Source organism: Lepidochelys olivacea (assembly GCF_965140295.1).
Source record: "Lepidochelys olivacea isolate rLepOli2 genome assembly, chromosome: 3".
In the NCBI taxonomy this organism is placed as follows: domain Eukaryota; kingdom Metazoa; phylum Chordata; order Testudines; family Cheloniidae; genus Lepidochelys; species Lepidochelys olivacea.
Genome location: NC_140413.1, coordinates 115,918,723 through 115,945,259, shown reverse-complemented (window position 1 = coordinate 115,945,259; position 26,537 = coordinate 115,918,723). Strand labels below are relative to the sequence as shown.

At 42.8% G+C, this 26,537-nt stretch overlaps 1 protein-coding gene across 2 annotated transcripts in view; it reads right to left on the bottom strand.

The window, feature by feature from the left end:
* The window catches only part of ESR1 (estrogen receptor 1), a 285,291-nt gene that overhangs the window by 161,207 nt on the left and 97,547 nt on the right, over positions 1-26,537 (bottom strand). The window contains exons 1-2 of one of the 2 annotated variants that reach the window (XM_084623936.1): positions 25,096-25,271; positions 22,870-23,374 (exon numbers count right to left, since the gene is read on the bottom strand). In XM_084623936.1, the coding sequence (XP_084480062.1) occupies positions 22,870-23,374; positions 25,096-25,111 (521 nt within the window). In that variant the 5' untranslated portion in view covers positions 25,112-25,271. Of the gene's footprint in view, positions 1-22,869; positions 23,375-25,095; positions 25,272-26,537 lie in introns of those variants that run through there. The other variant, XM_084623937.1, reaches the window with a different exon arrangement.

Below are 26,537 nucleotides of genomic sequence, written 5' to 3'. Positions count from 1 at the left end.
TTGGCTATTTCAGTGTATTTACCTGGCCTCCTTTTGGAGGGCAGGAGCAACAAAGAAAGTAGAGCTGTTCATATTCTTTTTCTCTTGGTGGGTGGGTACAGGTCTTCTTGAACTGAGTCTACACTGGGGAATTAAACCATTTGTAATTGGACAGTTACTGAACACTTAAGTACAAATGCTTCAGTATATTTATGCACCTTTGCATTTTTGTCTTGTATCCACAGTAATGCTCTTAATTTATTCAGCTGCAATCAAAAGGACATCAATGCACTATGGGACACTGGTGGGAAGAATATTTGAATCATTTCATCTTGTCTGCCTCCACGTTGACACTAGAATGGACAAATTCTTCAAGGACTTGTGTATTCCCAGTTGTGCGATTTGGCATCTCGTGGGTCAAGGTGAGACACTGCCTTGAAAAACTACATCTGCTAGGGAGTGCATAAGTGTTCTTATGAGTGGGTGATATCACTGCTATACTTTACAGGAGGAAGTGCACTTTCATCAGTTGCTTGAGTTCCTTCATTGCTACTGCAGAGAGTGAACAGATTTACCTTAATGTCCTTAGGACTTACTTTAGGATTTACCTTAATGTCCTTCACTTAATCTTTTTCTTGTATTTGTAAATAGCTGTACAGAGTGAAGTGAGGTTAAGTTCATTTTTAACTGAGCTCTTTTCCTTGCCCTGGGATCCTCTTCCATGGTAAATTTCAAAATTCAGCTTTTTGTTCGAAAATGAAACTAAATGATTTTTGAAATTTCCTATGGAGCAGAAATTCCAACTTTTGACTGACTAGCTCAGCATATCTGAAAATCAGGACAAATATGTCTCAAGTTGAGCCCTAGAATTAGAGGGCCCTTTTAAATATTTTGGCTTAAGGCTACTCTGACATTGATGTTAAAATAATCAAGGGGAAAATATGAAAAATTATTATAAGAAAAATTGTCACCTTTTCCTTTTCCTCATTCCTCTGTCTGTATTTTGACTATTTTTAGATGTAAGGCTCTGCTAGCAAGGACTTATGTCTTTTCATTTGGATTTGTGTGGCAACTATCACCATCATGGGTGCTGAATAAATAATAGTTAATAATAAATAATATTCTGCATATTTTTCCTTAGTTTTGCCCTTTGTGTTGATGTTAATTTTCTTGCAAAAAACTTACAAAACAAAATACTTCCAATCTACTGATGTCATTCTTACAATGATCATGCCAATGGAGAATTAGAGAACTCTTTTTGGCTTCTACGTCATGGTACTTCATTAACTTTCCCACCAATTATTATCTTTGGACAGTAGTGCTCAGCTTTTCTATAGAACTACTGGGACGGTGGGAGGGAAAGTCTAACAGAAAAACAGGGGTAACTGGGATTAAACGTTCGGTGTTGTGGACACCGAGCCAGCACCCTCATCATAGCATTTTATAATCACATTATCACCTGCTCACATGGTACCACTGTGGCATGCTGCCACTGCACAAGACTCACAGTTTCCCTTTTGAATCCTGTTTATCCCTTTTCCAAATATGCCTGTTTTTCATAAATGTAGAGACAATCAGTTTTCATCTATTTGTTAGATTCTATTTACACTGTAAATTCCATCCATGCCCTTCTGTATATGGAAACAGTATTACACACCTTGACCAAAGTGTTCAAACTTGGGTATTTAAATTAAGGCCCCTAAAGTAAGATTTAGACATCTACATAAGCAGATTGATTTTCAAAGATAATAAGCACTCACAAATCCCATTGAATTCAACTGGGAGTTGCTGGTGATCAGCATAAGAGCTGGTCAGAACATTTTCGATTAAATGGGTTTTTATCAAAATATGCTATTTTGTCAAAGCTGAAATGTTTTGTAGAGACATACAAAGGACTCTCCAAGAATTTGCAGGGAGAGATGGAGGGAACAAAGAAATAGAGAAAAAGACCCCAAATCAAAAACCAGACCTTTTCCATCTAAAAACAGGAAAATTTATCTATGGCTTTTCTTGAAGTAATTAGAGCCAGAGATCGATGACACTCTGCTCTATGCAGCCTTGGAGGTAGGCCAAACCTGCCAGTCAGAGGCAGGGACTTATGGCTCCACCTGAGAAACCATCAGTTGAGATACTTCCATAGCCTAGGAAAAACTAAGTATTCTATATCAGTAAGGAAAATTAAATATTGACTAAATTGAACAATCCTCTGCAGAGCAAGGAATTCAGTGAACAACAGGCATTGAGTGCCAATTAATAATTCTGTATCTTTTCCCAATTAACACCTTGCTCAGGGTGGGTTGGATCTGTAGACTCCACTACTCAAAGAAAGGAAATTGTCAGGTAAGACTCAGATAAATTTTCCTATTCTTACGTGTAATGAGATCCACAGATCCATGACACCGGGATTTTTACAGCGGTGGCCACTCAATAGGAGGGAACTCCGTAGAGTTATGTACAGATGTGAAAGGGGATAACCCTTTCCTCATAGTCATTGTGATGCTACAGCAAGGAGCACCTGTCTACTGAAGGCAGCATAGAATGATGCCTGATATCCAGTTTGTAGAAGTTTGAAAGTGGCATGAACAGATGACAAGATTGCTGATTTACAGATTTTCTGGTATGAGGCCTGCAATCTTTTGCCCATGACGCTGCCCTGGCTCTCAGGGAGTGAACTCTGGTATTGGAAGATGGAGCTATGCTTTCTGACTTCTAAGATACAGTGTCTCATCCACCTGGAAATGGAAGATTTTGAAACCTTCTTTCCCTTTCATACTGGTAATAAAACACAATTTGTCAAGCATTTGTCCTTCTGATGTCAGTATGAAGAAGGGTTGGTTCTGAGTACCTGTTAACCTTATGGAATGTGCAGCACTGAAGCTGTAGCAAAAGGGCTTCTAGCTCAAATACGCTGCCAATAGCCACGATTGTCATGAAAAAAGCCATTTTAATTATTAGAAAGTAATGAGACATCTTTGTGGGTTGTTCAAATGGAGGGCCTGTAATGACAAGGAGAAGCAGCATGTCAGGATGATGTAGAAGAGATGCTGGCATAGAAAAATGCTGGACATGTAGGTAAGATGAAATTCACTACTTTGTCTAAGCATCCTTAGTACAGCAAAGCAGCAACTTGACCTTTTAGAGTCTTAACTGCCAGGCCTAACCCGAGTTCATTTTGAAGAAATTTGAGAATCTGTGGTACTGAAGCAGATTGAAAGGGTGTGGGGGCGAGACCCCTGTCCTGGCACAAATTGTTAAAGCTCAACCAGGCCCTTGAATACACTAAGATAATAGATTTATTTCTGGAAGCTAAAATTGTGGATATTAGCTCTCTGAATAACCTCTTTGGCTTAAGAGGCTTTGTTCAAAAACAAGGCAGTTAGGCTCAAACTGTCTGGAACTTGATGCATGATCGGCTTTTGTAATATCATATCCCTTCTCGATGGAAAGTAGATGTGGAGGTCTTTGTACCCTGTCAAGGACATCAGAGAATCAAGGCCTCCTTGATTAGAATGGGAATACCAAAATTACCAGTGCTGCTTCTCTCCTGATCTGTTCTTCTGCAATATTCTTGTGAGGAGAGGAAAAGGGATAGAAGGCATATAAGAGTCTCTTTTGGCCATCCTTGCAACAAGACACCTGTTGCTGTGGCTCTGTGATCCCACTGACAAGACAACAACACTGAAACCTTTTGATTCAGGTGGGAGGCCAACAGATCTACCACAGAGAGACTACATTTTTTACCAGGAGATGAAACACTTCTAGGCATAGTTCCCATTCTGGATGACCTAACTTTTGCCCGCTGAGCCAGTTGACTGTAACATTCAATTTTGTCTTGGATGTGAATGGAGCAAATTGACTGCAGATTCTCTGTTGACCAAGTCATCAGGAGGTGAGCCTCTCTTTGAAGGACTGTCGACCTTGTCCTCTTTGTCTATTGATATATGATATCACTGAGGTGCTGTCTGTCATGATTAGCACTTGAGGTAAGTCCAGATATGGAAGCAGAGTCTTAAGAGCATATTGGGGAGGGGGAGTAGACACTGAACCCCACCCCCTGCTCAGAGGTCTCGACAGTTTATGCTGTGCTTCCTCTCGTGTTTGGACCGGATTCCTTGGATGGTCCTTGACCCCATGTGAATGACCCAAGAATCCTCCTGGGATTACACACCTTCACTTATCACACAGATAAGAGATAATTTAGGAAGAGATAAGGGGAAGCTCTGTGGTGGCCTCATGAGCACTGGCCCATTAAGAATATCCACATGGGAGACCACTAATCCCAGAAGAGAGAGATACATGTGAAGGGTACTCCCCTTGAAAGGCTGAATGTTTTGATAAGATTTCTCCACATCTCTATCTTTTCTGCAGTAAGCAACTTTGCAGAGGTCACTAATTGATTCTCACAAAACTGTGGCTCTGCAGCATCCTTAGTGTTTTGGTGATACATTCTATGAGGCCTAGATAAGGAGGTCACCCAGCAAGTAGAAGACCCCCTTCCTGTCTTACTGCTGATATTGACAATATTTTCGTAAACACTTGCAGTGCTGTTCCTAAGCCAGTGTTTCTCAAATGTGACCACCGTGGCCATTGAGGGGTTTTCCTATGGCCACAATAGCCTCCCCTGAGCAGAGATGGGGGAGGGGACAAAGCAGTGCCCCCCTCTGCTCCGGGGGAGGGCTTTAGCCCCCATCCCCTGATTCAGCCGGAGGTTCCGGGGGCAGGCTTGAGCCTCCCCTGCTTCAGCCACAGTGTTCCGGGGATGGGGTTCAGCCTCTACTCCCCCTCCCCAGCTTCAGCCGTGGGGCTCCAGAGGTGGGCTTAACTCCCCTCCTCACTCCTGGCTTCAGCCACAGGGCTCTGGCAGTGGGTTCTGGTCTTCAGCCTCTCAGGGTGGCGGGGCTCCAGGCTTCAGCACACACACACACCCTGACTCCAGCCATGGTGCTCTGGCTCTGGGCTTGAGCTCGGGGCAGCGGGGCTTCAGGAGGGCCGGCCTTTCTGGGCACTGTGGTCAAGAGGCAAGGAGCAGGGTGAGACTAGGGTGTGAGGTCACAAAAGGGAGCTTGGGGCAATGTGGGGGAAGCAGTGGGACCAGGGGATGGATCAGGGCTGGATTTACACCTTATGCACCCCTATGCACAGTATCTTCAGCGCCGCTTACAGCTGACCTTTGTGTTTTCCTTAAAAAATTAAACAAAAAGAAATATAAACAATAATCTAAATATTTATTCAACACAATAACAAAAATACATGTAATTAAAACAATCACAAAGGTCGCAGGTAGGACCAATCTGAAAGTGAAACTTATTTTGTAATGTTATCAAATCCATGCTGGCTGCAATATACTATGGTAAATATAGCAATAGCATTTGCATACACGCCTGACAAGAGCCACAAGCACAGATGCAGACTGGTAAGTAAGTGTAGCTCATATACACAAGCGACTAAAGACGGTGACGACGTTGGCCAATCACAAACAAGCAAAAGTGGTACCATGAGCAGAGTTGCCACAGTTTCCCATGTAATATCATCATTGGGTTGTTTATAATTTTTTTAATAAGCTCACGTTAACCATTTTTAACCGCATATGTATTAACTTTTTAACCTTTAACCCACCTTTAACTTTTAGGCACCCCTAGGCACATGCCTACTGTGCCTAATTGGAAATCCAGCCCCGGGGTGATGGGGAGCCTGGGGGCAGTGGAGGGACGGGGGAGATGGCAGGGGCAAGAGGCAAATGTCATGCCCTCTATTGATCAGGTGGCTAGTGTGGATTTAAACGTCTCCATTGTGAATTTTTTTTTATTTGATTTTTATGGATTTGTTGATATAGTTGAAATCAAAAAGTGCTCTGTAGTGTTCTGCCTTTTTTTTTTTTTTTAAAGTAAGAATGATATGGAGTAAGGCTTTTTCCCCTCTTCCTTCTGAAGAGGAAGGACAGGTTCAATTGCTCCCATTATGTTCTCTGGTCAGCTCTACTCAGGACTTTGAAAATAAGACCTTTTATTCAGGTGCTCAGATATGAATTTAGGAGCCTAACATTAGGTGCCCAAGTTTGACAACTATGCCTATTTTATGTTTATGCATATAAACAGACAAATTTATAAATGTTACATATATGAACTTATCTACCCACACAGACCATATATTCCCAGATGAGAAACTTTAGTTAAGTTAGAGTTCAGATATTGTCACTGAAACACTTTAATAGGAGGTTACTTTAAAAAAAAGGGGAATACTATCAATTCAGAAAATTCAAAGTTATGTTTCTGACGCAAATCTTAACTCTGCTCTTGAACCTAACCATTCCCCATTTATAGATCAGAGACACTCACTAGTAACTGTGTGGTAACTGCAACAAATCCAGAACACTTATCTTGTTGCATTTATGAATTACAAACTGTTTAGTCTTTTTTGTAATGGATAAAGAAGACCTTAATCTGGATAGGGTACCCCTTCATCTGGATATGTTTAATAAGGAAATCCATTTCAACAGGACTATCCCTATAAAACATATTTAAGACCAGTCATACTTAATAGAAATTACTCTTTTTTAATAGGATACTAATTCAGTTTAATATGGCATCAGTGGTGGATTAATGCACAGGCCCATGGGGCCCATGGCCAGGGGCCAGGCCCAATTTGGGTGCCCCCACAGGAGTACTGGAGAAGTGGTAGGGTTGCCAACTTTCTAATCGCACAAAACTGAACAACCCCAGCCCCACCCTCTGCCCCGCAGCCCCACCCATGCCTCATCCCTTCTCTGAGGTCCCACCCCTTCTCCGAGGCCCCACCCCCACTCACTCCATCCCCCCTCCCTTTATCACTCACTCTCCCCCACCCTCACTCACTTTCACCAGGCTGGGGCAGGGGAATGGGGTGCAGGAGGGGGTTAGGGCTCCAGCTGGGGGTGCAGGCTCTGGGGTGGGGCCAGGGATAAGAGATTTGGGGGCAGGAGGGGGCTCCACGCTGGGGCTGAGGGGTTCGAAATGCGGAAAGGGGCCCAGGGCTGGGGCATGGGGTTGGGGTGTGGGAGGGGGTGCAGATTCCAGCTGGGGGTATGGGCTCTGGTGTGGGGCCAGTGATGAGGAGTTTGAGTGCAGGAGGGGGCTCAGGACTGGGGCAGGGGATTGGGGTGCAGGGGGGTGAGAGGTCTGGGAGAGAGTTTGGTTGTGAGGGGGGTCCGATCTGGGGCAAGGGGTTGGGATGCAGGAGGGAGTTTGGGGTGTAGGCTCTGGCCAGGTAGCACTTACCTCAGGTGACGCCCAGAAGCAACCAGCATGTCTGGCTCCCAGCCAATAGGAGCTGCAGAGCTGGCACTTGGGGCAGGGACAGCATGCAGAGCCCCCTCGTCACCCCTGTACCTAGGGGTTGGACATGCCAGCCGCTTCCAGGAGCTGTGCTGAGTCAGGACAGGCAGGGAGCCTGCCTTAGCCCCACTGCACTGCCGACCGGACTTTTAGCAGCCCGGTCACCAGTGCTGAACGGAGTCGCCAGTGTCCCTTTCAACTGAGCACGCCAGTCGAAAACCAGATGCCTGGCAACCCTAAGAAGTGGGGGGGCCACCAGAGCTGGAAACTGCTACTCCTCTCACCCTCGGACCCTGCCCCCGCTCTTCCTTTTTCCCCCCAACAAAGCAGGAAGCCAGAGTCAGGCCATGGTAAGAGCCACCCAGAGACCCTGGGCTGCTGTGGGGAGCCCCGGACCCTCCACTGGCCCTTGACGGGGGCGAGAGGCCTAAGAGACGTCCCTGGCCAGTGTCCCTACTCCCCAGTGAATGCTGCCCAGGACAGATGGAGGGTCCGGGGCTCCCCATAGCAGCCTGGGCTCCCTGTGCAGCTCTTACCACTGCCTGGCTCCGGCTTTCAGCCACGCTACGAGGGCGGGGGGAGCCTCAGGGGGAAAAGGAGGAGCAAGGGGTGGGGCCCTGTACTGAAGTGGGGCTAAGGCTCACCTCAGCCCCCACCGGGAAAAGTCAGTGTCACTAGCTGGGGCTGTGCTTCGTGGCGAGGAGCTGATTAGGTTCCCCCACCACAAAGTGCAACCCCTGCCACTGCCGCTCCACACCTGCCAGAGACTATTACACCTATTAAAAAGTAGGGGGGCTGGACCCCCATTTCTGGTGCCCCTGACGGCCCAGGATGTGCGGGGTCCAAATGTTCTTTGTGCCCAGGCCCCAGTAAATCTTAAACCGCCTCTGCTGGACACCTTAATCTGATGTAATAATACTCTGGTCTTGTGTGTGCCTCAGGCTCATTCTGGATCTCTCTGTCTGCCTTCTATCCAGTTTTCAATCCCTCTGTAGCTGCTGAAGTGTATAAATTGATTCACTGCTGCACTAGCCTGGCTGTTAGCTTACTCCTTCCATGCCAACTACCCATGTTGGGATGTCGTTATGAGCACTGAATAGACTGCAAGCTAAATCCCTAATCCAATGCAGACAGTGTCTCTTCCCTATCCTGTAACACCAGGGGCTCTGCAGCTCTTCAGCTAGCAGCAGTACAACTGAAAAGGTTTCTTAGAAACATTTACAAATATAATATGCATGCATTTCATAAAGCTAATGTGCTTAATTTTGTCGTCTTCTATTTTTTATGTTCAAAATTAACATGAACAGATGTAAAAGCAGAAAGACAAAAACATGTACATAAACAAAGCTACAAACAACCTAAAAAATGAGTAGCCCTTGATTCAAATTTTACAACCCAGTGTGCTCACTACACAGGTTGAGGAGACTGAGGACCACTGATTAGTACACAATGTACCCACATGTTTACCAGTTACAGAAACACCTGTTATAAACATTTTCTGCTGATCCCATGTAGTGATTCACAATGCTATTCAATACGAACCTCCTTCCGTATTTCTTATCCCTGAACTGTGCTTTCAGTGGCTGCAGTGTAAATAAAGTACTGATACAGGTTCCATACTTACCAAGTACTTACACTGCCTGCAAGGTAGACCTATTCCTTGCTATGTTTCTTTTATCTCCCAAGTTAGTTCATTGGAAGTAGCGAAACATACATTTCAGTATCACTCATACTTAAGGGCGTCCATTGTCCCTAACCTGAACCTGGAATGTCCAAAATGTTCAGACATTTGCGGCTGAAACTAAACCCTGGAATTTTCAGATGACATCGGGGCTTTGGCGAACAGCTCTCTGTAAAGTGTGGCCCTGGTTCTCCTTTTCAATCTACCCCTTCATGCTGTTCCATTATTATAAAGGAAGTGGCTAGCTGGCAGAGACAGCCCACAGGGAATAACCTTAGTGCAGGGGGCCTTCTCCTGTTAGTGCAGAGCCTGCTGAAGTGTTCTGTGCCAGTTCCTGGAACAGCAGCACACAGGGGCAAAGCCAAAGCACTGTGCACTTCAATTATTCTGTGCTGCTGAGCCACCTAAATATGTCTCCAAGAAGCAGCTACAAATCAGAACAGTCCAAGAACTGCCTTTACTTTTGTAGGAGACAAGCAGGTTCCCTGCCAAGTGCAAAATTCAGGAGCTACCTTTGTCCCACTCCATCCTCTTCTGGGTTGTGCCTCTGTTTAGCATCTTCTCAGAGGCTCCCTTCAGAGTCTTTCCCAGCCTGTTTGCTACAGCACTTCCTCAGGTGTTATAAATCTCCAAAGTGAGCTGCATTTGCTGACAATAATGTGAGTAAGGCAGAGGTGGAAGCAGGATATATTATGAGGCAGGATCACAAATCAAAACAAATTGAAATTATTAATATTTAGTGCTGACATTTAATCACATATAAAAGAAGAACTGGGACTGACAGCAGCTAGCCAGCTAGTGATTTTATAGTTCTTATAGTGTATTTTAAAAAAAGGCAGCCTCACTCAGATTATTTTCTTAAATGCTTTGGTAAAAGCAGCGTGTGTGCACACTGCAGTGATGTTGCAAGTGCCCCAGTGTGTTATGTTTTACTTTTTGTTGGTAAAAGAATTAATTTTGATTTCCTTAATGTCACCTTGTTTTTTCTTATTTATTATCAATAAAATCATTAATTAATTAATTAAATGGCGAAACCCATCAATAACGCAGAGTTGAGACTGCCCAGTGATAGTTAATGCCCTTTCAGAATGTCGAGTTCAGCAAAACTCAAACTTCTGAAAGCCAGGAAATACAGAGTTAAGGCAAACGCCCACCCAACCTTCACTCTGCCCTCTTGCGCGATGCCCCAAAATACCCATAACACAGTCTGCCTTGTCAATGTAATGAATGCAGTGTAATTGTAGCCATGTCAATCCCAGGATATTAGAGAGACAAGGTGGGTGAGGTAATATCTTTTATTGGACCAACTTCTCTTGGTGAAAGAGACAAGCTTTCGAGCCACACAGAATTGGCTCCAAAGCTTGTCTCTCTCACCAACAGAAGTTAGTCCAGTGAAATATATTACCTCACACATGTTGTCACTGTAAAAGACAGGCACTAGCTGCACTTGCCCTGAGCTCAAACACTGAGCCTACTTCCCCGACAAAATACCACACCTGTCTGATTTAACAACCATTTCCTATCCTTATACAATCCTTTCACACTTGCACACAGGATACCACCTAAACCACACATCCCAAATCACATGTGGAGCGGGTGGGGTAGACCCCCCCCCAAAAAAAGGCATGAGGCACACCAAATTTCAAGGCAATCTGAGTAACTGTGTGGATTTTAGAGCACTAAGAAGAATAATCCTTTACACAGAAAGGGTTTCTCAACCTTAACTATAGTGGAGCAAGCGCTCCACTATAATATTATTATGAGACCTCTAATTCTTAAGAGTAAACTTTCAGTGTCTCATTAACACACAGTATGCAACATTCTTCACCTGAGCTGGGGCATGAAGGAAATTGGGAAGAGTAGCTCAAAGAATGCACGTCAGAAGAAGGAAACAAGGGGAGCCTAGGAGATGGTATATTGACTCTGTTCTTGTGCAGTGGTCCCTCATCTCCCTACAAAGTAACCATATACAACTTAATTAAACCTGAACATATATATTTGAATACATACTGAACTTTACCTAAAACTATCATTCAAAGCTTTTCCCATTGATTTCTAGGACCAGTCTCACTGAATTCTCAAGCTATTCTATATTAGTTCCTTATTATTCAACCTGTGGCCTCATGCCTTATTTACTGCACACTTTTCAAACCCTGCTCTGAAGACAGAATTATGAATTTCCTGATGGACTTTTCCATGGTGCGCACCATTGTAGTGTCTTAAGTGCTTCACAAACATTTATAAATTTATTCTCATGACATCCCTGTGAAGTTAGAGGGTATTGTTATTCTTGTTTTACAGATGGTGAACTGAGGCACAGACAGTTAAGGTAAAAAAATGAATTTGAATTCTGGGTGCCCAATTTGATGCTTAGAACTTGATTTTCAGAGTATTTAGTAACATATAGAACTATATATATGTTAAAAGCACAGCTCCCATTGACTCTATTTGCAACAGTGAGTGCTCAGAACTTCTGCAAATCAGACACTGTCTCAAGCTGCGCACAAAGAACATGAGGAACACACACTAAGTGACCGCCTGTGAAAAGTCTGATTTACGTGATTTGCTCAACATCACCTAGGAACTTTGCAGCTGATACTGGGTTAGAATCAAATTCTCCAGGGCCGTACTCAATTGCCTTAACCATCAGACCATCCTTTCTCTTTCTGCAATCCTCTGCCTTTTTCATTGCACACGTTCCAACTTTCGCAATAAATAACATAGAGGTCGTACAGATAACAGCCTTATTCACTATACAAGCCTGATTGATCTGCAGAGCATAGTCCATCCTGTGCACTGAATGATGTAGGGATTCTGTGGAAAAAATAATATGTGATCATGTAATTAAAGTCAGTACAATATGGATAAGGCTAAGATTTTGTCACGGATATTTTTAGTAAAAGTCAGGGACAGGTCACGGGCAATAAAGAAAAATTCACAGAAGCCTGTGACCTGTCCCTGACTTTTACTAAAAATATCCGTGACAAAATGGGGAGCTGCTGGGGCCTGGCTGGGGGAGCTCCAGGGGCCCCTATCACCTGTGGGGGCAAGGAACTCCAGGGTCCCCATCCCCCGCAGCTAGGAGCTGTGGGGTCCCCTGCCGCCCATGGCAGCTGGGAGCTGTGGGGGCCCCCTGCCACCCACGGCGGCTTGGAGCTCCATGGGTCCCCGCTGCCTTGGGTGGCCAGGGTATCCACAGCTCCAGGCCGCTGGCAGGATCTTACAGCTCCCAGCTGCCTGCAGGCTGAAGTCACAGAGGTCTTTGGAAGTCACGGATTCCGTGACTTCCGCAACCTCTGTGACAAAATCATAGCCTTAAATATGGATATCACAAGGGGGCCAAATTACGGTTGCATGGGCAACCTTAAGACAGACATTTTCTAATTTTTGTGAGCTTAACTTTGCAAGCTTAACATTCTATTAATTGTGTATATTTGCCTAGGGTTCTTTTTTTTAAAAAGTAATTGAAAAACAGAAATTCTACACATGGAATCATATTGACACCTAAATGGGACATCAGATCCACTGCACAGACCTCTGCCACTTGGGCTAATGAAATAACTGATAACACTAGTAGATCATCATCCTCCATGTAGGACCAACACTAAAGGGAGATAAAACATACACTTTGCCAATGGGTTTCACAGATATTTGGTGACAGCAGAAGAATGGTGAGACTCACTCAGGAATCTTGGTTTCCATTCCAGGCTCTGGAAGAGAATGTACTCTAATGGGCACAGACCCAATAGTACCCCTGTTCCCCCCAAACCTGACTCCTGTACTCTTTAGCCTGAACCTGTCCCAAGTTCTGTCTCTTTCTCCCCTCAGCTACTCATCCCAGTGCCCTTGCTCACCCAGTCCAGGTCTCGTTCTCCATGCTCCCTGTCAAAGTCCCAGACTCCTTCCTGGGCTCTGTATCCAGTCTCCTTGCCCAGTCAGACCCAGTCTCCCTCCTGCTCCTCATCCAATCTTAGTCTTTCCACCCATCCACCCCACACACCAGCTCCTAGCTCTCAGTCACCTTACCCAGTCATTCACAGTCTCCTCACCTGATCTCCTAATCCCAGTTTCCACCCCAACCCAATCAGAGTCTCCCTTCCCTCATCCCCACACTCCTTGTACCAATCTACTCTTTCTCTGTGCCCCCCACCCAGTCCACCTCTTGACTCATCTGCATTTGAGTCAGACAGCTTCTTCCATGCTGGCTGGGCCAGGAGGAGGGTCTTAAGAATACAAGAGAGAGGGTCTTCCAAATATCAGTTTCTGTGGCCTGATACCACAGTGACCGGCATCAGGCAGGAGTAGCAATTGCAGTGAAAGTTCTGCACAGCCCCAGCTGCCCTGGGATGGCGCATGCTCAATCGCTCTGTTGGGGTGATGCATACACAGTCCAGTCAGCATATAGGAGCTGTGAGGTGATGCAGCATGCTCCGTGCAGATGAAACCTTCAGAGAATCTAACTGGCAAACTCTAACAAATGTCTACTGAGTATGTTCAAACTGAGATTTTTAAAAGGCTTAAAACTTGGCCAAATTTGGGCAGGATTTCCTGGGAAAAGCAAAAAAGCACGTCCCTGACACCAGGGTGACCTCCCACTGCCAAACTGTTCTATGGCATGGAGGCACGAGAGCGTCTCAATTAAAAAAACAAAACAAAAACCAAACAAGACCATTTTAACACAGGCAAAATAGGGTATTTTCCCCTCATTCTCAGAAACAGCTGAACCATTTTGGCTGAAACTTTAAAAAAGAAAAAAATCAGCTTGAGGCAGACACCTGGCACAGAAAATTTCAGCCTGAACAGTTGAAGTTTGACAAAATTATAAGCAACTGAAAACAGGGTCTTAAAACCAGAAGCATAGGGCAACTTTCAGTATAGGCAGCACTAGCAATTCACTGTGTCCATAAAACCAGTGAAATTTGCCTCCAAGACATTTGTGAAAAATTCTCTTTGTAGTATTCTCTGATGTGTTTCCTATTTTTTCATCTTGTTTGTTATACTTGTGACTTGGACCAGCAAGAAACAGCACTCAGCCACCCACTCTAAGCAACATTTGGCTTCCTTCACTAGCGCTGTGCGTGTCTCATGCACACACCTATACCTATTCCAAATGTACTGATATCTCAGATGCTTATCATGAAGAACATCCAGTTACATAACTTTATGTTGCATCTGCTTTTATCTGGCTTTTTATCACGCCACCTTTTTCCATTAACCATGTCTGAATCATCCTCTCAGATTTTGAAGATTCAGCTGAATTTGGCATGCATATCCCTACTGTTGATATAAATGAGGACAGAAGCCACAAAAAATTGGGACAAAAGTTCTCAGAGGGGATGAAACAAAGAGAGAAATATTTCTCTATCTATACATTTTAAATTTAAAATAATCCACACTAAGCAGTCTATTTCCAGGTAATAAGAGAGCTACAGGAACTTACACATTAGTGGCATGCACATTTTTTCTTGCTTATAGTAATCATTTTTGCTTATGGAGGGGTACGATTCCACTATGGCTATGTCTACATTGCGAGCTAGGGATGTGATTCCCTGCTTTTGTCCAGATACTCAGAGTAGCTCGACGAGAGGTAGTGCAAATGTAAATAGTACCGTAGCTGGCGGAGCATGAGAAGCAGCAGCAGAGGCACGGCTGTGCTGTGCCAATGCCATACCCACAGTTTTCAGGCAGGTTTGTACTCAGCACAGCTCAGTCATGCCTCCACAGCCGCTACCTAGTTCATAGTGTAGACAAATCCTATATAAAGGAAGTATATAGATAGAGCTGGCTTTCAGTGTATTAGCTACTCAAATTATGACTGGAGTAGGCACGTCTGCTCCAGGCACACCTAGTCCTTTGCAACTACTACAGTAATTTTAAGGGAACACTGCTGATACCAAGGATTCTGTGGCACATGTTTTTTGAAACAGGATCTGACAATTGGGTTCAAAGCGTAACCAAAACATGAACATTGGTCACGTATTTTAATTTATTTTTCTTTGGACATCAGGAGCTCGAATCATGAAGAGACTTGAGTGTTGTAGCACCTAACTTTTAGGCTCCTTGATGCCCAGGTGGAATTCACAATCCTAAGTTAGGAGACCACACTCCCTGCACAATGCATGGAGAAAGTTTGACACCTAAGAATGGGATTCACAAAAGCCAGCACACTTAGCCACCTAAGCTAGACAGTAGGAAACGCCAGAGAGAGGGGTGGGGCTTGGGAGACCTTGGGCCCTGAATAATATTGCTGCGTTCACTCCTGCTGCTACTGCCATTGCAACTTCCCACCCATTTTACTGTCAGGTGCACCTGTTTCTAGTGCTGGGACCAAATCTTCTGCCACTCTATCTGCCTGCCACTTCTTAACTGAATTTGCCATGCTCTTGCACAGGGAATTATAGGACATCCACATCCCAGACCGTGCTCCAAAATCCTGTGGCGGCTGGAGCAAATCAACACTGAAGCAGTCAGCAATGAAAAAGGCAGCGTATTCAGGCTGAGCACAGGCACAGCTATGTCACACAGCACCTAATATGTCAGGAAGAGCCTGGCCAGTTGCAAGGAAACCAGGGAAAATGGCAGGTTTTGCTAAAACCATCTGGAACACTAAGAACAACCTTTGACAAATTTACTTGCTACTTGCAAGTATGGCACGTTGAGTGACGTGTTGCTTACAAACACAAAAGGAATTTAACCTCAGATGGGGAGGGAACCTCTCCCAATAGAACTGAATGGAGTTATTCTAAATTTACGTGAGTAGAGCAGAATCAGGCGCAGTGTTTTTAAACTCAGTATAGTCTCCAGTAAACACTTGCACATTCATGCTTACTTGCTACTGATACTAACTGGACACATAGCTGCTCTCCTACACTGCTGATGCCTTCTAGCTCTTTCTCCAGTTCCTTTTCTGCAGATTTTCTTACTAGGAGAGGAAAATGCTGCCCCCCTTAACAAAAACATTTAATTTTCTCCTGTTGCTGTTAGGCTCCAATTGCTGATCAAAACTGCAACTGCACTATTTATTCCCATTAAACTACATCATTAAACCATGGAACTTAAACATGTAACCCTTCTGCCAGGTGTTATTGGCAGCAGAAGGGGTCAGGTTCAAATATCCAGAGGTTCCTCTTAAAACTAAATACTACCAGCTCCAGCCCCCTTCCTGAAATCTTGGAAGAACTAAATACCTTCCCTGCATGCCTTTAATAGGCAATATTTCTCCTCTCACAAGCACTGAGTCTGTGTATAAAACAAAGAAAACTTTATTGGGGGAAAAGGAACGCAACATTATTTTCGGACAACACAACAATAAATCACTTGTATGTTTAAATGAATATTAAGTAAAACATCCAGCCCCTCAGCATCTTAGGGAGTAGCCCTTTGCCTCAGTTTGGTATGACAGTCCAAAAGACATATGTTGTTTTGACTCCTCACTTCTTCCTCTTCCCGTTCCATGCTCCCTACCCATGGTTTGTGGTCAGTGGTTAGTAAAGTCTCACAGCCCAGGAATGCACTCAGGCAGGTCCATCTTCTGCCCCTAGGGAAAAGAGCTGTCTGGCTTCCATCGAGAGACACCTTGCGACTGCCCCTGTATCATCTCCTGCCATGCCACTGCCTCTATCGGTGATGCCATCTCTGTGCCATCACCTTTAACTGCCTCTGCATCATCTCTCCACCACATTTAGCCATGATGCGGTCTCTGCAGCATGATCTCTTGCCACGCTGCCACTTCTAGCTCTGATGCCGTCGCTGTGACATCCTCTCTCACCATGCCACTGCTTCTAATTCCAATGTTGCCTTTGTGCCATCATCCGTCACTGTGGTTCTTCGAGATGCTGTAGTCAGTGTGGATCCCACTGTAGGTGCATGTGTACCCTATGTACACAAGATCAGATTTTTTAAAATAGCAGGAGCTACACAAGTACCCTGTGCCTCCTCACGTTCCTGTGGAAGGGAACAAAGGGCACGACCGCTGCGCTCATTCCCTCACATTTCAAAGCCTGTGTTAACTAAGAACTCTGAAGAGCTGGAATGGAGAGTGGGTTGTGGGTTCTACATTGACTACAGCATCTCAACAAATCACAGTTATTGTAGGGTAAGTGACCATTCTTTCTTCTTTGAGTACTTATCACTGTGGATCCCTTGTAAGTTATTTCCTGGATCCCCTCAGGAAGGCAGGAATGAGAAGTATCAGCTGCCTCAGTTGAACAGTGATTATAAAACTGCTCTCCTGAACATGACACCTGACCTAGCAGCTAACTCCAAGACGTCGTGTTTGATAACAGGTCAGTGGCTTACTCCATATCACCACCTAGCAGATCTCTGATACTGGCACATGTCTGAAGCAGGCATAAGAGTCAGCTGAGCTGCAATGAAATGAGGCACACTAGTCAGCTGGTAACAAAAGGAGATACATTCTGTAATCCATGGCAATATCTTTTGAAATGAGGGAGCTTGGCCTTTCGAATGCCCAGCTATAGCCAGAAATAGATGAGTTGACAGTCTGAATGGTTTAGTCCTGTGAGTATTCCAAAGCAGAGTCCTGGATACATCTAGTTTGTGTAATTTCTTTTCTTTCTCAATGCTAAATATGGTTTCAGGAAGAATCCAAGTAAATTGATGGACTGCTTTATATGAAATTCTGAGACCATTTTGGGGATAAGTTTCCAGTAAGGTCTCGCACTGCCTTGTCCCCATGGAATGTTGAAGAGGAGGGTCAGCCAAAAGCGCCTGAAGCTCACTCACTGTTCTGGCTGAAGTAACAGCTACTAGGCAGATCATCTTCAGAGCGAAGTGGTATAAGAAACATTCTGCGAGGCTCAAAAGGAGACTTCACGAGTCTCAGGAGGACTGTATTGAGGTCCCAAGCAGGACTCAGTTCTCTGACTGGGGGATAAGTGTGTAGTAACCCTTTAAGGAACTTTGATACCGTGGGATAAGAGAAGACTATGCACGATTGCACAGCTGACTGACGTGCTGACATCGATGCAAAGTGGATTTTAATAAAGCTGAGCAAAAGACCAACCCGCTAGAGGTTTAATACGTAGTCAAGAATCTTCAGTCTTGAGGCTTGTATTATAGGCAGCTCAGAAAGACCTGAACCTATTGAGGATCTCTCTTTTTGAAAAGTGCATTTTTATGATAGACATCTTCCTGCTTTTTATCAGGATTTCCTGGACCTGTAGGAAGCAGTCCCTATCTGTAGTCCTCAGGTGCACTGACTTCAGGTCTGGATGGAGCATTTGGTTGTGGTTCTGTGAGACCAGATCCAGTCTGTCTGGGAGCTGGATGAGATGCTGAATGGACATCTGCAGTAGATCTGGCAGCAAAGAACTGCCTCAGCCAACATGGAACTACCAGAATGATCATGGTTTTGTCTTTTTTATCTTCGAAATCACCCTCAGAATCAGGGAAATTGGTAGAAAGGAGCGTAGCAAGCCTCTGTTCCACTGATGGAGGAAGGCATCCAGTAGTGACCCTGTACTCAGGCTTCCCCTAGAGTAAAAGTTCTGACATTTTGTATTGTCCTTGGTGGCAAACAAGTCTATTGTGGGAGATCCCCACTGATCAACTAGCTCTTCTGTGATGGATCTGTGCAAGGACTATTCATGGGTAGTCACTGATTGCCTGCTCAAAAAGCCTGCTAAGTTATTGCTGACTCCTGGGAGACAAAGGGTCATTGGAGTTACCCTATTCTAATGGCACTAATTCCAGAGGTCAAAGACTTCCAGGCAAATGGGTGTGGATCACTCACCTCCTTTCTTATTTATGTAGGTCATGGCTGTCATGAGGTTTTTGAAGATATGCACGATTGAGTTTTGGCAGCCCAGTAGGAATGTCATGTATGGCAGTCTTATGGTTCTGAGCTCTAGTTTATTTATGTGTAGCTCCATGTCGCTCGGGAACCAGGGTTCCTGGATTTGTAAATGGCCCAAGTGAACTCCCCAGTCCGTCTATGATCAGTGTCTTTGTCAGGGAGTGGAATGAAAAGGGGACTCCTTTCTGTATGTTTGAATTCTAACCGCCAGCCAGCTCTGCTATGATAGGATGGGATACTAAGATCTTCTTGTCTATTGGCTGTTTCACAGAAGGACAGACTTAAAGGGGCCACAGGTGAAGTCTGGCAAGCAGTAAGAGAGCTCAGGGAGGGTTGTGTGTGCACCACCCTTTATGCTCTTTCAGAGGAACACAAGGAGGCACAGGGCACATGAGCAGCCCCAATGGGCACTGCTATTAAAAACAATCCAATCTTGAGTGCATGGGGCATAAGTGCACCTAGAGTGGGACCCACACGGACACATACTCAAAGAAGAACTAGTAGATAGAGATCTCTTAGGTTCTTTTATGGCCCCCATCACCATAAAATCAGAGCACCTCACAATCCTTAATGGGTTTATTCTCACAACACCCCTATAACATAGGGAAGCATGGGGCCATTCTTCCTCTATTGGCCATTTTTGCAAAATTGACAGGTACAGGAGGACAGGCTCTATAAACAGAACCAGTCCTGGTGTTCAGGACATAACATCAGCATTCCTATATTATGGATGCCTAATGCCAACTGTGAAATCAAAAGGAAACTTTCCACAGAAAAGAGTCAGCTACACGGGTAGTCCCTTATACAGAGCATACCACGCTATATTTAAAAAGAAAAGGAAACATTTTATCCTTGGATTTTGCATATACTGTGGTACTTTTAAAAATTGCGCTCCCTATATAAACATCCATAAGGTTTAGCCACTGAAGTGGTTCAAGCTAAAGAAAACAGCTTAGGCTAGTAGGGCCAACTCTCTTCTTCCAAATTCTGATACCCTGTGTGGGGATTTATGAACTCCAGCAGGATGGGGATCAGTGTATCTTTGTCATTTTTTGGACCATTTTAGGAAAGTGTTAAGAATTAACATGATCACACTGATGGGAAACAGCCAAGAGACATTTTATAATAATTCACCCTTAATAAGATTTGGAGATATTACGCATCTGCAAAATTAAACAGATACTTTATCCATATTAACCTATGCTCTAGGCTTGAGGCACCAAAAAGCATTCCAGCTCCATTTGAGAGAGAGAAAGACAAAGAGACTGTGTTAGTGATGCACAGATGCTTTTTCATAGAATGTTTCCTGTAGTGTATTGACTGGACTTGGTCTTGTGTTTTGTGTTTTGTTACTGACAAATAAGTGGCTCCATAATCGACTGGATACTAGGTCCAGTCTGGTTTTGTGTGAGCTTGTGCTGAATTTGGAGCCAATTCCCCAGCCAAACAGAGGGCAGACAAGTGTTTATTTCTGACCCTTAGAAGGTGCAAGGCCAGTGGAGTAAACTTTTAGTTTTCTAATAGGGCAACAGAAAGGAATTAATCTGCTGCTGACTATGGGGATTTACAGGTGTTAAGTTAGCCACTGGAGGGCTCCTCTGGTGTTTTCTGAATGAGATAGAAACCTATTGCAAAGTACAGTGAAAATTTTTACAGCAAAATCAAATAGAAAAACTGAGACCAGTTAAAGTCATTTTCTTAGTTGATAGTCAGGTACTCATACACACAAAATATAAATTACAATATTTTCATGAAAATACATAGTAATATTTGATAAATTAAGTACTGAAAATAGTGAAAAGACAATAAAACATGCAAAAATTCTAAGAAAATTAAAAGATTAACTACGGCTACTCTTCACCCATGATTTGAACATACTACCTTTGTAAGATAAGAAAAGATAATATCCAGTACTAGACATACAGTATGTCATTAGCATGCAGTGAAATTCAGAGGAACTATTTCTCAGTGGAAATGTATTGAAAATCACAAGGAAAAAATTAATTAAAAAATCAAATATAAGTGATACTGAATTCATACATAGGTCTATTTGTATACATGCAAAATGTCATGCTAATTATAGTATAATTTGTATTTAACTTCTTCAATAAGAGCGTGAGGAGGAGGAAAATTTCTAACATTTTAGCCATGTGTTAAAGTGGGGCAGTGCATGGTAGAATACACCTCCATCTCCTACTTATTGTAAGTAATTATTAAATAGTTACTGATCCAGCTGATTTGGCCTCAGAGAATGCAGCATTTGCATTCCTAAACCATAATGTTATTGTGATGCTCCATTGCAAATATTGTGACTCTCCAACACAATCATACAACACTATTACACCAGAGGATTAAATGTGGCTCTCCTTACTCATCTAATCCCATTGAACTCATTGGGACTACTGAAATGAGTAAAGCAAACTAGGAGTATGTGGAATTTGTGCCCTCTACAGCCTTTTTGGAAATGCCTGTACTTTAACTCCTGATTTTATCTTTAAATAATTTCATAAATTGAGTACTATTAAAATTATTTTATTTGATGGGATATTTGTGATTTGGTCTGTGCCCAAAAGGAAAAAAGAGCTAAAGTTTAGTGTTTTCAGGACAATATCCTATCAAGTACAGCCAACAGAGATAGAAACAGCACTGCTTTCTCTAACTTAGTTCAAGTCACTACCATGGCTGTCAATGTGAGATAATCAGTATAGACCATCAATAGCAAGTTTATTGTAACCCCACTCTATGATTTTTTTAGAAGGTGCTGCTTCTGGTTCCATCTGTTACACAAATCCTTTTCAAAACTTCACTCTTCCTCTCTGATTTGTAGCCTGATTCTTACTCATACTGAGTATTATTTTACCCTGTGAACAATCCCCCTGAAGTAATTTACTATCCAATAGAGATAGGGTGCAAGAATCTAGCCCTAAATATTATAAGCAGTAATTATTCCTAAACTGCAGTTTGTTGCTCAGACCTCCCAGATAACTGAGACAGAGACATAGATTAAGGGGGGGAAATCGCTTTTAACATGACCCAGCACAATATCCTGCAAAATTTTGCTACCAAACATTACAATTTGGGAGAGACTGGATATAGGGGTGTTGCATTCCTGGTATTTTCCCAACAAAGGAAAAATATATTTTCATTTTATCATGGAGATTTATTTATTTATTTTGTGGGTGGGGTATTTTATTTTTAAATTAAGAATGAGGAAGAAGAGCTAAGAAAAACCTTGGCATCTCTTAAAGATGTTTTATATATTCTCTGCCATCTAAAAATTCTCTGCAGCACATTCCACCACCTAATCCAAAAAAAGGACTGAAATGCATCTTCAACTGAAAAAATATGAATGCCAATACTCCCAAATAGAACATTTTTATAGAAGTGTTCCACTAAGAAACACAAGAAGCTAAAGAGAAAAGAAAGTAAAAATACTCTGTCTTTTAATAAAACGTGCTATTTTAGGGAAACAATTATCTCCTTATCTCTCTCCAACCACAAATATGCATTTCAGGTATGAGGCATTTATTGCAGCTCCTAAAGGCTCTGTATGATTGAAGTGCTGTTTGTCAATAAGTCGACTATAACAGTATTGCTAAGAAGGATACTGAATTTCTGAACAGCTTCTTGTATAAGCCACCCAAAGCATTGTATAGGCAGCCAAGAAAAGAGCCTTTTGCTACAAACTCAAACTATCACTTACACCGGCTCTGAACTTGACAAAGGTGGTAGAGAAATCCCTTCTAGTGTATTTCAGACTCTCATTTTTATTTAATGTGTTTTTTCTTCCTGTTTTCCATTCTTTTGCAGATTATTATTCTAGACTTGTTTTTCCCAGGTCACATTTATGTTCATTATCAGACTTATTTTTCATGTACGTACACTTTCTAACATTTACAGCAACAATTACTCAACAGTCACAACAGCTATTTTGTTTACTCCACAGTATCATTTACAGTCTAATTATTCACTGGTGACTCAATTGATCAGACTACATGGCCCTTTATACAGAGACAATTCTTTGGGCTTCTCTATATCCTGTTTAGCATATCCTGTTCAAATAAATCAAAGGTAGGATTTACCTGTAGAAGGTTGGAGGGCCAGCTTCTCTCATCCCAAAGCTGCTCTGATCATTTTCAAGGTAGTAGGGTACCTGTTGGCTGTGGTGATGGATAAAGGGTGAGAGCTGTGGAGCCGTTTGTAAGAATACCATGGGGCTTGGAGGGACATTGTTCAGGGAATGAAACCCTCCCAGGCTGCTGGACCCAAATGATTCAGAAGCCGGGGCATAACTGAGGCTAGTAGAGCTGTACACCGGAGCGGCAGTGGCAAAGTCATAAGTGGTGCCTTCTGGGTAGTTAAAAACCCCTGTCTTGTTGCTCTCCACATACATCTCACTGAGCGACCGATCCAGGGGAATCTTCAGCTGAGGTCTGCTCAAAGTCTCCAGTTCAGTGCTTTGAATCTGGTGCAGGAGGGCAACTCCAGAGTTTTTGGTATGAAGGGTCATGGTCATTGTTAATGGCAGCGAGCAATTGGCATATCTGTTTTTACTGTCAGCAGAGGGGTCAACAGCTGATAGTCCACCTGAAAAAAGAGCAGAACCTGCTGTCAGCCTTGGCAAAACTCACGTTAAGGAAGCACCGCACAGGTATTCAGCTGGTCTCAGCAAGGAGGAGAATACAATCCAATGCAGCATGAGCAGTGAGAAAATGCTCTCTTTCTCTCTCTCTGTCTCTAACTTTTAAGTACTCCTCATCTGAGCTAATATGCATTACAAAGGTGCTGGCCATAGGCCAAGAACTCTTGCCTTGCACTGACATTGGTTTAAACATCTCTTCAGAAACAATTAGTTTTGGATTGATACCAAATAATTGTTCCACTAAACTTTACTCCTATTAGTTGTTTAATTTTTCACTTCATGGGGTCCTGCTGCTCTAGGGTGGTGAAGGGAAAACAGTGCTTATACCAAACTAGGAAGACTAGTCTAGTGGTCAGTCAGCTTACCGCTTTTTATGCCCCTACCAGGCTCCAATCTATCTCTGTTTATCTCTACTTGTGTTTGATTCATTTTCATGTTTGCTAGAAATATGTAATGTGTACATTGTAATGACCCTGGGTAGGACTACGCTGTAACTGAGATATGGCAGAGCAGAGTGTGCGTGTGTGTGTGTGTGTGTGTGTAGCCAACCAGTCAGTTAAACTGTATTTAACAGAAATCAATGGAGGTACTCTATCTATGTAGGAGAAAAGTCATATTTAAATGTGCTAAATTATAATGATTCCTGGTATTTAGCTGAAGTGTAAAATGTAACATGAAAAGGCAGGGGAATCCTTTAGTTAAATTCTTCTGTACACTTCTGCCTGCTTCTTGTTCAGCATGTAAAATGAGAGCAATATAAATTTAAATATGAAACAAGACATCTTTCAGACCATCATGTAAAACCAGTTAGACAAAAGTCAGACAGTTAGACAAAATTCATGTTAATTACTTGAAATATGAACTGAATATTAATAAATCCAGCAGGAGGATGTTCTTCCTCCTTGTCCATTGACAAATACCTAATCCAAAGGGACCAACTTTAAAATAAATCAAAATGTTCCCCTTAAAACTATATTTAAAACTCAGCAAGAGAAAACAGAATTGTAGAGGAAAGGTGTGGCAAGCAAGTTTCATCTTGCAACTTATTCCCATATTATTTGAATTTTGCAGAAGCTACTTGTCTTGCATCAGCCTAACGAAAAACTCTGAAAATTGTTTTAAGTTCTATAGCAATGCTATAATAGTCTACAGTTCATCTGGCATAGTAGGTTAGTGCCAACCCCCAACAGATGCACACAAGGCTCTAGATAACATGATTTAGTGATTAATGTAAATCCAAGCCATACTAAAATAATTCTACGTTCATTCAGCCCAGCATTTGAAAATTCTGATCATCAAGTGAGATGGGGGTTTAAAAAGAAAGCACTGGAAATTTATTTTTATGTCTTCAACTTAAAATAGTTTCAAAACAACTTCACTATAAATTGTTTAATTCTATGGACAATACTTGAATCATAATATTCCATTTTTAGAGCTTTTGCTAAAAAAGCCAATGCTTAATCAGCACTTGCAAGATTTCACTGAAGTTGATTTCACTGAAGTAAATACATTTGAATCCCGGCATACATACAGAGAAAGCAAAACACGTTTAAATATATATGTACTTGATAGATTCCCCCACCCTTCCCTTCCAGCTCAAATTTCAGGTTATAGACTTTGATCAAAGAGATAACAGTGTTTAAATAAGGCTGAACTATACAAGTACCTGGTAAGAAAAACATCAGACAATCATACCCAGCAGAACAGCGAGAGTCTTCCAGGAGATATTCTAAAAATATGCCGAAGTGTGTAAATGCATGTGTATTAGACGGAGTGAGAGAGAGAAAGTGCGTGTGTACGTGTGTGTCTATTTACAAGGGCTCGTGAAGCAGCAAGCAAACACAGCTCTCAACATCTTCCTGAAGATAAGAGCCAGTAGCTCTGTGCCACAGGCTATAACAAAGGGCAATTAGAAGTTTAAGGTAGGCTACTGCCTACAGAGTCACTTGGTGCATCTCTAATATTTAAAACACAATACTGTCTAATATACTGTAGTATTATATTGCATAATCTGAGAAACAATGTGACTGTATCCCAGAGGAAGAGTAGCATTTATTTTTACAACATGCTGCAAGAGGGACTCTAAGGCTTTATTTAAAATGTCGTGAGATCTATTGTATCATTATGTAATAATATATACTACATTATAATACATATACAGAAGAGAGCAGATTTAAGGTTAAGCACACAAACTTAACTTTACCACACCACTTCCTGACTTTTAAGTATTTGATTTTGCAACCTAAATGTTTTTAATACAGTTTTTTTAAACTGAATTTACCCATATACGCTATTTGCTAGATGGCATTATAACCCTCCGTGTAGTACAGTAAGTACAAACCACGGTGTAGGAACCTTGATTCCTTCCCTATGTCACCTTAACTCAGGTCTCTGCACCAGTTCCGCATAGGCCAGTGTGGATGGCTGCAAGGAGACCCAGGAGAGGGGTGGAAACATGGGTGGAAACTGCATTTACATTGACCCAGTATCCCATGCAATTGATGCAGAGTGGCTGCTAAAATAGACCCGTAAGCTAAACTGTAATAGGTTGTCTGTGTTTGCCTGAATTACCCAACCTAGTCAGCAGATGTTGATCCTGATGCAAAAGGGTTAAGTTGGCTCTGCTGACTCAGTGTCTCAGATGGTTTGCTACCCCCACTTAAATATAAGGAAGGTGGGAGAGGCTCTCCACAGAGAGGATCTAGGGGGTGAGCTGAGCAGTCCTGTGGTAGGAGTCCTAGAAGATTGCCAAGCCTGGAGAGAAGGCTCTGGGTTAATTTTATGATATTTTCTTTATTAATAAAGCCAAATGCCAGGAACGAGGTGAATTTTTGACTCTATGTAGTGTATGGACTTTGTTTGGAGCAAGAAGAACAGGCATAAGCACATAAAACTAGTGAAAAGCCTTTGATAAACCCTAACATTTTACACTTTTACTTTCTTCTGTAAATCTCAAAGCAATTTACAGATGGGGCTAATGGTCTGCACACGTTCACATAATAAATGAATGTGAGACCCAGAGTTTGAAACCAGGTCTTTATGCTTAGAGGTCAAGTGGACACAAGTCCACCCAGACAAGTCACTCTGATTTACTGTCTCTCAGATCTT